Genomic DNA, 12788 nt, shown 5'->3' with positions numbered 1-12788 from the left:
TAGTGTCTTACCAGTTGCACCCGCTGTACATACATAGCACAAGCACGATCCTCGCAGTAGTTAAACTCGATATCACTAGTCACATGAATAGCATCGCTAGTAAAGATGCTCCTAACAGGCTTGCAGATCACATAGTTTAGAAGGTTTTGAAAAGCCACTGTGTGGATACTTAGATCCTTTCCCGTTTGAAAAGTCATCCAACGTCGAACATTTCCAAGCATGGTAACACTCACAGCATACAAGCTTTTGAGCCAGCGAACAAAAGCAGCCGCATGTTAGCCTTTAGTTGCTCGATACAAAATCGATTCGTCAAACACACGGGTGCTCACGCAACTGTCCGGCATCTCTTCGTTACAGGCAGCCCAATCATACACAAACACACCAGCTACATCAACAGTGCCATCGGCGAGAATGTGGAGCTCGTTTGCCAGTACGACAGCAATCCAGCGCCACGAAAAATTCAGTGGCTTCGGGATGATGAGATTGTGCAGCAGTCACCTGGCCAGACTACGATCACGAACGATCACCACAATCATCACAACCGTACCCGACTCACTATCCGCAATGTTCAGCAAAGGGACTTGAAGTCGTACTACTGCAAAATTGAGGTTGGTTAAGCTTAGCTCAATGTCGTAGAATGTTAGTGGAGTTTTAAAACGCCTTCATCCGAATTCTAGAATGAGCTGGGAGAAGCGATTTCCAAAACGATCCTTGGACTGGTACCGGGAGGAGCACATCTGATGTACTCCAACGTTTCCGATGGATTGTTGCACACGTGGTGGAAAATTCACAGTATTCAAACAATCTCCGAAATGCAGGTGCTCTACCGTGGAGAAAATGTAAGTATACGAGAACGTGTTTGGAAGTCTATTCCACTGAGCTGATAAACGTATTTCGCTATTCACAATCACAGTCAGAATGTTTGTTAGCTTTATAGAACAGAATTCGAATCAGAATTGGATTACCAACTCCACCGTCTTATACAAACATCAATCATAAAGTCCCAGAATTGCTTTCATCCCATTCAAGCTGAAAACAGCTGAAACAAGCAGCAAAAAAAAAATCTCCCAATCCTGTAAATCCACCTATTGACCCTTCAAATTTTGCCACAAACCTTTTAACTCTACCGTGCATTTCCTTGCTTCTTCAAACAGACCAAATACGCACCGGTGAATGCGGAAATCTCCAGCCACGACCAAAACACCGATGGATACACCTGGACGTAAGTAAAACCCTCCCATCCTGGTGCTGGTGCTTTATTTTCGCACACACAAACAACAAAAAATAAAACCGATCAAACCGTTCGCAACTGCTGCTTACACACGTAAATTTGGTTTTTTTTCCCCTTTGATCCAAAACCCAGCATTCGCAAATCGGTCCGACTTCCGGAGGGCGAGTGGTTTGTGACGGCCCGGGCACGCAACACCGAGGGTTGGTCCAGTGCCGAAAGCCTGCCGCACCGGTTCCAGATCCGTGATGCGATGGACAACATTCAGGTCGCTTCGATCGGTGGTTCGAGCGGTGCCCATCGGACGCTTCCGGTGCTATCGGCTGGCGCGTTGGTGCTGTTGCTGTTGCCCTTCGTTAAGTCACTAGTGTATTAATGTGTTGTATAGAGGCATGCGTCGGAAGCAGCGTGTATAAGTGAGCGAATGAGAGCAAGCGAGGATAGGTAAAACAAAAAAGCTTCTAAAAGTAGCATAAATAAGCGAAAACTGAACCAATTTTTCCTCCCCTCCCATCCCCTCCCATCCCATCCCCAGCACTTTCCTTTCTCCCTTTCCCCCACGCACGGAACACGTTAAACATTCAGAACCGGGATGGGAGAACCACGTAAAAACGGTTGTTCTGTCCGGTTGTTTGTTCTGATACTTCATCACGATTGGAAAAAAACGGTGCAAAGAGAAAAAGGTATTCATCCTCCGACCAGATATCGCACCAGGACGGTAAACACTTGCCTAACAGTCGTTGAAACTTATGTGTGAGTGCGTGTGGGAAATCACTGGATTACTTATATTGATATATCGGTTGGGCGCGTAATGTGAGTGATACGAGTTACGTGTAACCGAATAGGAAGCGTGTAACTCACCAAGGAGCGATTTAGCGAGCTAGAGGCAGCGAAACAAAACATAAAACGTATGTGTGTTACACCAAACTTTCCCTTCCCTAAAGACAGCAAAGCCATCAATTCCCCAACCGCAAGGGACGATCCCTTTTAAGGCCTCGAAGGATGAAGGAATTCAGATTTTGAACACAACGGAAGGAAAGGAAGGCAACGTAGATGCAAAATCAAAGCGATATAGTTATATTACGGTAGGCAATGTGTCGGAACAGTCGGCAGGCGGATAGTCTAACCAAAAGAAGAATCTTCATAACAGTCCTTTATACCCGGTCGCTGCGCCGCTGGACACGTACACTACCGATTACCGGTCATGCCCTTCGTGATAAGGATGCGCACGTATACGTGGCATGTAGATGGGGTGGAAGAGAGGGTAAAAACCACCACACCACACTGGCGTGTTCGTTTACCCCGTAGCCCCAAATTAACGTTTAAAACAAATGCGTTCAGGCGCGTCTACCGTCTTATGTTGTTAGTACGTTCCTCCCTTCATTTTAAGTCCTTCAAATTCAAAAAACCGAGAAAAAAAACACACACATTCAATCTATTTGCCTTTCTATAGATGCCTTTTTGTTATTAGGTAGAAGCTTTGTTCAAAAACTGTTCCCCTCTCTACTCTTTTTTGCAAAATCGAACACCCAGGCAGGGAGCAGTATAAAAACATTTTAAAACAAGTGGTATTTTAGCTCGTTTAGCAAAACAAAAGCCCATCAATGTGAAGAATACACTTACCGAACAGCATAAACTATACACCCAATATGATAACCAAAATTGCCTTTGGATGAAAAAAAGAATAAATGCTCCGTGTGTGTGTGTGTCGATGTAAAACATAAAGCAAAATCCCAATTTCGTATAAATGCAAACAAAAACAAACAACACAACTTTGGTTCGAAAAAGAGTAGCGCATTGGAGGTAATAGGACAGATTTGTTGCAAAACAAAACAAAACAAAAAAAGCAAAATTGGATAAGAGAAGGGAAAACAGTTCAGTTTTGTCAACATTGTATAGAGAAAGTAATAATATGAATGCCTCTTTCCCCTCTCCAGACCAAATAAAACAAGTAGCCTGTCACGCTACCCTAAGATCCATTAAATATTATAACCTTTCATCAACTTTGTTAGACTAGCGCAAACACCTTTTTCCGCATTTGTTTTCTTGTAAATGTAGACAACGTTATTTTCCTTCGATTCACCAACCCCAGTGTGCTTAGTCGCTTAGTGTACTACCTTTAAGATCAACATTCATTTCTTGTCCATTTTTTCCCAACGTTTTCAAACTTGTTTCAAACGAATCCTTTCCCACATTCTTGTTTCCTTACTGTTGTTTACGTTTTTATTTCACCCCAGCATTACTGCTTTATCTGTAAGCACATAAGTTAAACTTAGTTAACCTAAACAAAAAATAGTGCTCTAAGCTATCGTATAGTATTTTGGAGGCAGGATGAAGTCAAAGTCGTGTAGTAGTGGCGCAAAGGTGTACTATAGAGGAATGCGTTGGAAGGTAAAGAGTATGCAAAATTCTGACCGGAAAGTAGAGAAAGACTAGACTAGGAAAGGATGTGAACGAAACAGCGAATTAGCTCTACAGGTTGGCAAAGCGAAACAAACCAAACAGAAAGTGGATGTAATGCAGACATTTACAGTACTTTCCGCGTTCTAGTTTTAGAATGATAAGATTCCGTTCCGTTATTTTATATTCTTTAAAAAAAATCAAAACAGCTGCTCTGGCCCTAAACCAATACAAATAGTTACAAAGAAACATTTTAAAACACAACACAAGTCGCAAACACAGTGTACGCAATAGATTTTCTTTGTAGACGTTACATCAATATTTGCTTAAACGATCACATCAAGCCACACATCATTATCAACAATTTAGATGTTTTAGCCCCTAAACTAGCTCATGAAGGTAGTTTAGCAATAGTCCCTTGAAAGCTTGAATCTGTCCCCTCGGCAGAGCAGCGTTAGTTTGTTGATTCGTATACTTTACGGTTTATTAGTTTGTCTACGGGCACAACAACAATTCGCCATCTAAATGTTAACCAATGTAATGTTTTTGTTTTTAATGTGCAACAACAATCCAAATGGTTGCATCGTAAACAAAACAAAACAGAAAGTGCTATAGGTTTGTAACGTAACGAGGAATCCTAATCGGAGAATAATGCAACAAAACATTTAAACTATTTAAAAGCAGAAAAGTATTTGATAGTGCACTTGGGCGAAAAGAAGAAAGAAAAAAAAAAGATTATAAGCCGAAAATGAGCATGAAGCAGCATAAATCATGAGCAAACCCTTCAATTCGGCAATTAGACGAAGTATAATAAATTGAATAACGAACACAGCACACCCAAACACTAACCCTAATATGAGCTATGTTATGTACCATTAATGAATGTTAAATAGAATTGATGAAATTAGATATGGGTAAAACAAAAACTTAACATGGCGGACGAAGGTGCGAATAGAACTTTGGCATTGGTTAGCAGTTGAATCAATTTTATGCAGGAAAAGATACAGAAGAAAAAAAACAATTGTAGAGCGTAAAACCCTTTCGTGCACAGTGGAACAGTGGAATGGAAAATAAAACGGAAAACATCGTCAACATCATCTTTCCTTGCTCGGTGTTTCAATTATTCCGAAATTATTCATTTCATCAGGTACTTTGATGAGGCTGGCGCCTTTGTTAACGGAATCGTTCCCACAAAGGATGCAGCGTATAATTGCGGGCGCACAACAGGGAATCGGGACTAATGATCCTGTTTAGGTCAAGCCACGGTATGGAAAACACCTAGCGGGGGTTTTTTAATTTCTGAAAATTTTGTAAATTTTCCGAAATTCCCAACACGTATTCCCACCGCGGTAAGGTAATTTATACCTGTACTGCGATGCTAAATGTAGTAAGAATCAACAATTGCCCTTCCTCCCATAAACCAATTTCGTGCGGGGTACATGACCTAGTTCATGAGGGCCAATTGCCTAAACGGAGTAATGGGTACGATCATTAACATCACGATCACTTGTTGAAGGTTCATGTTTATGATGCCTATGTCATTCATGGCGTATAAGTAGATCTTGATCTTCATAATTTTTAATAAACAACACATTTAATTAAAATATATTTCTAAGCAATATTGCAATGGGATGGTTCATGTAGGCTGCAATCACAACACACCAAAATAATTTGTTGGGTTTTCCATTGCTTTTCGGGCATTAAGCTGCGGTTTATCCTGCGCTAGTACCGTGAAATACGTGTGAAGAAAAATGTACACAAACATTGGTGTCATCTTACTGTTTTCACATCTTAGGGAGTCCCTAAATCCCTAAAACCATACCTAGGGTAAGCGTAAAGCTACCTAGGTCCTAAAAACCCAAAAATAGAATTCTAATACCTGGCTGAAGATTAAAATTTGAAGCCAGGTAGTAGAGAATTCGGCTTCGCCTCTATAAAAACCTTCCATCCCGTATCGTTAAACATTCAGTCATATTCTGACCGCAAACAAGCAAACATCCACGTGATACCATTTCAACTTCAAGTACAGTGCTATAACGCCACTATACAGCATGAATCGAATCGTTGCGCTGAACCGTCTGCAGCATCTGCAACCGAAAAACGTCACGAGAGAACACCCTGGAACGGTGTTGGTTGCTTCGCCACCTATAACGATCACGTGCGATCGGGTGGATGATTCCCGAGCACTGCTAAACGAACGATCATCGAAAACTCCCGAGATAGCAGCACAGCTTTTGCGACAGCAGTGGATCAAAAAAATCATCCCGGAAGCCATCAAGAAAATCAACGTTCGAAAAAATATTCGAGAAATATGGAAACGAGTGTGAACAAAACGAAGCAGTCGACAAAAAGAATGTGCAAAGCAAAGCGAGCACGTGTTGTAAATTTTGTAAATAATAAACATTGTTAAGCAATAAAATAACTAATAATACAATTCATGCAAACAAAGCAATTTGTATCGCCATTTCGATTAAAGCATAGCAACACAGTAAACTATAATTTCTCAATACTTTGCTTATTACCCACTTTCTCATTTTCTCTAAACCGGTAAACGAATCGTTTATGAATTTAGGTTTAATTTTCATACTTTTCGACAACTATTTGTAGTTTTTTGTTGTTGTTTTGTACAAGTAAAGTTTGTTTCTCCTCTCTATTGACACTTTGTCGTTTGCCTTTTCCGTCTTCAAATTGTTTGGTGGAAAAATTTGCACAATAGTAGGCATGGAAGTTATTGCCCCAGAGTGAGTGCTAACTCACTGCACCTGTGTTTCTTGTGGCACACCGACGTGCCGTTTGCGAGTACCGAACAATTTCCAAGGCGGCTTGTTGTCTTGATTTTGTTAAGTGTATTAGCAGTAGAAAAATATTCTTATTACTCTATCACAACTCACTGCGCACCGTTGCTGTTGCTGCTCCACCCTCTCAAAACAGTGGATCTGGGTACATATTATTAGTTGGAAGTTTACGTAGTCGATCGTAGAATTAATATCCTTTCCCATCACACATAGGTCCGTAAGCAAACGAGGAATCTTTCACACGCTTTACTTTAATCTAGTTGGAAATGTTTTTCCTAATTGTTATTTAAAAACGTCGCAGTAAAACTTAAGTTCTTCATAAGAAACGAAAGTACGGCCCGCCACATTGAGACGATTCAGCAGGTTTTCGCTATATAAAATTACTTCTCAATCAATTGATCAATTTTTAGAAATCATTTAACACGAGCACGTGCAACGGTATTAGCCTTTTCTGTTTCATCTAATTGAATTATATCTCTGCCAACAACTGGTTTGAGCATAACCTACTGAAGCAGCAGCTATTTTAATTTTTTTTTCACTAGCGACATTGAATGAATAATTGTAAATGAGTTCAAGCGATCGCATCCTCTCTTCTGCTTGTCGTGCCATCTTGTTTATGGGGTTTTATGAGTTTCAATATCATCGTTTGCGGTATTTAATGACCCTTCGTCTTTCTCCCCTCAACTCTGCCACATTTTGCTTAAGCTAGTTACGCTACTCGTCCGCACCGGATCTCAGCAAAGCTATGATTTTAAAAAAGGTACGTTACGTTGCAGCCATTGTTAAATTACGTTTCTCGTAAGTGTGTAAGTTTTGTTGTGTATTGTTTTGTGTGAGTTAGGTTGCGCTAAAAGTGTTCTTTATGCTTCGTATCTATTATTTCATGCTTCATATCACCTGCTTAGCGTTCTTTATCTATTGCCATTCTTTAGTTACTTCATGTGGAAGTAGAATTGGCTCTAACAACAATTTAATTCTGTATCCTTTCGCTGAGAGAGTGCTATAAGCTAAAATTGCATTTTTCTTTGTTCTTTTCGTTTTGGTTCTTGCTTTTCCCGCCTACATCTCACACCGGAGAAGCCAAAGGAGAATTAAAATGGAGCAGGGCAAAGCTTGCAGAACGAAAGAGTTTCATTTGCATTTGCTGTGGTGTACTACAGACAGGCGTTTTATAAAATTTTGTGAGCGTAACAGCAAATAGATAAATTGCAGTAAGTTGCTGTCGTGTGCTAGGATTAAATAGATTCGGGCAAAATATTACTACCTCGTACAAATGTTTTCATATTGACGTGGATTGCGCGGTGGGCTATTGGAATATAATTGAGAGCTTCTCATATTCCAACCATGTAGCACCAGCTTGGTTAGGATGTGGTTGTTTTTTTTCTAAAGAATGATACAGCGTTTCTCACTTGATAATGTAATATTGTTCCCGTTTCATGTAAAGTTCCTGGTTGAAACGGCACATGTCACTAGATGATATTGCAAACGCTTTAGTTGTCATTGTAGGCCAAGAAGCTTTTTTGTAAAGCTACATCATGAAATGGCATCTGTAGCAGATAACATAGCATGCGGGTTTTCTAGCCCTCGAGAAAGTGTGTAACCTACGGGTATAAACGCAACCAGGGATTTGACGCAAGCTTTGTTTGTTTGAAAACGAGTACTGCATACTGAATTACTGTATTATTTCATCAATTTACTAAAAATTCAAGACAATTTGTGCATTGCCGTTGTTTTTGTTGAAACCAACAGCTCAAACAAGTAAGTGTTTGTATGGAAATGGTTTGAATTGACCCGATTTAATAGCTATATTTTCGCTACATTACAGCCGTTCCGTTTTCGCTCCTGCTGCTTTCTACCTCGTACCATTCTACATAGAATTTTCATAAAATTTGGTACAAGATACATGCAAGTAAGTATTACTTGGAATGGATTCAGATATACGATGAATTTTTAGTTACACGGATGTTTCTTTTTTGCAGCAATGAGTTCGAGCGAACAAGAAACCGTGGCTGGTCCATCGCAACCGGCACACACTTCGCGGAAAACAACCAGCGATGACGACAGTCAGCGGATTGTATCGGCGTATTTGAGCGGATCGACGCCAAAAGTCATTAGTCGTATGTTTGAAATAAATTTGTCAACGGTCTACAACATCCTGCAAATTTACAAAAAAACGGCTGATGATGCAAAGAAACGTGGCGGGAATAATCCGAAATTGTTGTCCCCCGAAGCCGTTGCTAGTTTGCAGCAGTGGATAGATGAAGATTGCACTACGACACTGAAAAAATTGGCGGACAAAATCTACGCAAAGTACCAAATCCGGGCAAGTATTTCGACAATCGGAAGAGAGATAAAGGGTTTCAATTACACGTTGAAACGTCTGCATCTAATTCCTGAGCGTCGAAAATGTCGAAATGAAAATGTTTTTAGTAAATTGATGAAATAATACAGTAATTCAGTATGCAGTACTCGTTTTCAAACAAACAAAGCTTGCGTCAAATCCCTGGTTGCGTTTATACCCGTAGGTTACACACTTTCTCGAGGGCTAGAAAACCCGCATGCTATGTTATCTGCTACAGATGCCATTTCATGATGTAGCTTTACAAAAAAGCTTCTTGGCCTACAATGACAACTAAAGCGTTTGCAATATCATCTAGTGACATGTGCCGTTTCAACCAGGAACTTTACATGAAACGGGAACAATATTACATTATCAAGTGAGAAACGCTGTAAGTAATCGAAATCGACCAAAGAAGATAGAACCACGTTGAATAGATAGAGTAGGTTTAAAAACACAGAAACATTAGACTGTCTTCCCCTAAAGGTAAAGAAACGCATAAAACGCTGCTATACAATAACAACTAATTAGATGACTTTAAACACTAATCAGATTTTATGCATCGTATTTGCTGTGAGCTTGAGGAAACAATTTATCTTTGCAGTGCGCTTTGCAGAGTTCAGAACGGAAAAGCGTAACATTGGCATGCTTTCGATACAGCTATCGTGTTACTACACTTACCGCTAACGTATTAAAAGTAAAAGGATTAAAGTTTTATCTCATTCGTTTTACATAATTGCTATGAATTTCATATCACACAATACTTGTTTTGTTTTGTTGTTGTTTCCTCGGACTGTATGCTTTACACTGCATTGTTTTCTCAGTCCGTACAATAAATTTAACTACAATTGATGCTATTACATACAGACAACCCCTTACGCGTATGGAAAATTTCGGTCTTTCTACTATGATACCAACCCCAATTAAAATGATCCTATCCACACAAGTCTGGATGCACGGATATAACGGTGTACTATCCAAAGGATACATAGAATATCAATTATGAATGTTATGTTTAAGAAATGGAAGAATTTTGACTTTCACAGACGCACGCGCAGCGTCAAACTCCAATTTTTATACTAAGGAAAATAGTATCCGTCGAGTGGATTACCGGTACCTTATTATTTATGTGTTTTATTTTATCCCCTCCCAATGTATCTTAAGAATCAATCAATGACCAGATTAGAGTGCCATTAAATTGGCAGGGCGGAAGGTGTCGTACGCCACTTTTATCAATTTAAAACGTATCAAAAACTTTTTCTTTCACACTGATATTACGACAAATTACCCAGCGTACAACGTGGGAATGACACACCGAGCCGGCCCTATAGGTGAATTAAATTCGTTCTAAAGATTCGTCGTTTACGTTTTACATCGACCTGCTTTGGAGGACTGTAGAAGAATTTTTGTTCAGCGCCACAGAACGAATTTTACCGAGCTATCTAGTCGAAAGACCGTCCCCCTTTACCTAAACCACCGTTCATGGCGCTACCGTTATGGAGTGTGAGAGGTTTACTGCCACCACCGGAACCACTACCAACGGAGTAAGAATTGCCCGTGTGAAGCAAATCGTCCGTACTAAGCACGAGCGTTTCAATCTCATCGTCTTCGTTGTCCAGGTAATCATCCACCGCCAGATCACCGTTGCTACTGTGTAGCGTATCGGAATCCCGATGAACTATATGCGGCGCTTCATTGAATTCATCCAGTTCGTCCATACCTACACATGTGGTGCAGTTTTAAATATTATTAGCGCACAACATTTTTGACTGCACAGGGACTTTTTTCCGCATCAATTTTGTGCCACGTTTTTTCATTTAGTTAAATTTTGAATACGTTTGCCAAATTGTGTACATAATTAAAAAGGTAAAATCGTTTTGTACTCACCACCAAAGTTTGTTCCCGTAAGCAGCAAATACTGTCCGGCGCGATTGGGCCACAGCAAACCCATCATCACGCAGTACGCCAAACAGTCAGCAGAATTTGTTATACCTGAAATACGATGGAGTATATAAAAGTTGCAAGTACTGTCGTTTCTCTATTTGATTAACGTCTACTGTACCTAATAAGAGCTTATACCGCCATAGCGGACTAACATTCACAGCAATGATGGCCACGATGGGCAGGTAGATAAACCACACCAGACTCGAAGCACCGAAGTGAAGCAGAAAGTCTAGTTTCTGCGACGAATGCTCATACTTCATTGTGGTACGCAGTTCCCACAGGAACCAGAGCATCATCGTGGAACGACAAGCAAGCACTAGCCACCCGGGCCATGTCTGATACTCATCAATATCGGAGATAATATCAACTTCCGTCTGGAAAGAGAGCACAATTCAAATTCAAGAATTATAACATCATATAAAGAGAAATGTCGATGTCCTTGGTATCTTTACTAAACTGAGAAATATATAATCATCATCAAGCATTAACCGAAAGCGCCATTCCGTACTTACTCTGTTCCATATGTACAGCAGCACGTGTATGGCACAGTAAGGTATCCAAATAACCATGAGTAGAATCCAAGAGCTGACACTGATCTGTAGCCGTGTTACGGCCCATCCCTTGGCCAGAAGCAACAATATGAGCATGAATGAGGTCTGAAAGCAAACAAAAATTAACTATCGTTTACATACCAACCAAATGTACCGCCCTGCACTTACTCTGCTAAAAATATCGAATATATCGCCCATAATGGCCAACTTCTCATTACCAACACCATTCATAGCGTAGCGAATTGTATGTGTGAGTAGCAGACAAACGCTTACGAACTCCAGCACAAGGCTTACGGTGAAAAGCCTCGTCACCGGATGTTTCTGAAGTCGAACGGCGTAAATTTGAAGCGGTACCATTAGCAGATACACGACGAAAAATATCAAATACATTTCGAGCGTATTTTGACGATCGAAGGAAAAGTGAAACAGCAACGGATTGAAGAAGGACAGCGTCTGGCGATTCGGATTACCGTTCACCAGCGTAATATCGAAATCGATGGATGGCGGTTCGACATGGTATTTGCGGTAGTCGTAATGATGCCACTGGCAGGTGGATACATTCTGATAGCAGGCCACCATCGACACGTACCAGAATCTAAAACGAAGGGAAAATGGTAGATGAATATAAAACGGATCCTCGTCGACGATGTTTCGCCGTACATGAACTTACCTTGGCACATTAGGATCACTAATCACGAACGTGAACTGGCTGCCCGGAACGACGTTTTCTCGTGTGTCCTCATCCACGCATAGCTTTCCTTTCTCACACGGAATTCGCCTCAGGTAGTCGGCTTCCGCGTGCGGGTTGCAAGCCCGACTATAAACTATCTTATCCAGCTTCTCAAACATCCGCTGGCAGGCCACATCGCGGTCGTAATCGTTCCGGTTTGCGTAGTATTCAAGGAAGCTGCGCTTATCTAGCACAGCCAACGTAACCGGAACAGTAAAATTAACCTTCGACGTTATGTTCCCGTAGATATACCCAAACGTGTCCCATTCGGTGTCCTTCTGGGAGTGTTTTTCCGTCTTCTGGAAACCGAATTTGTGCAGAAAGCGGAAAAATTCATCCACCTCGAAGGTGCCGCTAAGGTGGGCGGTTTTCACTGCTGGAAATCCGCCCGCCACCACCATCCAAATGGTGACCAGTCCTATCCATCGTCGGCGCCCAGCAGAATATGTCCGCATGCTGGAACTTTTTTGCTGCATTTGCCACCAAGCCACGTCGGAGATCTCTCCCCTTCACCTAACCAAGACACTATATCACCCACCAAACACGTAACTTTCCTTCCCACTGCCTTTCAATACCCCCCGAGGGCAGAGGTTTTTCACTTTCACTTTCTCCGAGCCCACCGTACTCCCGTCCGGAATGTTACACTATCGAACAAATCGCAGCACATTTGCACTACTGTCGGACGATGGGGAAAACGAATAGATACACCTGCGAGTAGGCTGCTTTGCCGATTGCCCAACTGGCACACTCCGCAAATGGCGAATGTTTATCGCATCATGTCCGTCAACGTACCACGATAAAA

General features: G+C 41.1%; 2 protein-coding genes across 3 annotated transcripts in view; one reads left to right on the top strand and one right to left on the bottom strand.

Annotated features, from left to right (window-relative positions):
• LOC128304828 (neurotrimin-like) overlaps nt 1-4715 on the top strand; it is an 84881-nt gene extending 80166 nt beyond the window's left edge. For both annotated transcript variants that reach the window (XM_053042077.1, XM_053042069.1), the window contains 4 exons: nt 358-608; nt 678-839; nt 1155-1222; nt 1364-4715. In XM_053042077.1, coding sequence (XP_052898037.1) covers nt 358-608; nt 678-839; nt 1155-1222; nt 1364-1604 — 722 coding nt within the window. In that variant the 3' untranslated portion in view covers nt 1605-4715. The remainder of the gene's footprint in view (nt 1-357; nt 609-677; nt 840-1154; nt 1223-1363) is intronic.
• Nucleotides 4716-9208: 4493 nt separating this feature from the next.
• Nucleotides 9209-12555, bottom strand: LOC128297111 (integral membrane protein GPR180). The gene is made up of 6 exons (XM_053032681.1): nt 11927-12555; nt 11425-11851; nt 11218-11361; nt 10824-11079; nt 10649-10753; nt 9209-10481 (listed from the first exon to the last, which is right to left on the bottom strand). Exons 1-6 carry the CDS (start codon nt 12460-12462, stop codon nt 10204-10206), a joined length of 1746 nt encoding a protein of 581 aa, XP_052888641.1. The 5' UTR covers nt 12463-12555; the 3' UTR covers nt 9209-10203.
• Between the last annotated feature and the right edge of the window lie 233 nt (nt 12556-12788).

Source organism: Anopheles moucheti, chromosome 2 (assembly GCF_943734755.1).
Source record: "Anopheles moucheti chromosome 2, idAnoMoucSN_F20_07, whole genome shotgun sequence".
Lineage (NCBI taxonomy): Eukaryota > Metazoa > Arthropoda > Insecta > Diptera > Culicidae > Anopheles > Anopheles moucheti.
This window is presented reverse-complemented; position numbering and strand designations above follow the sequence as displayed.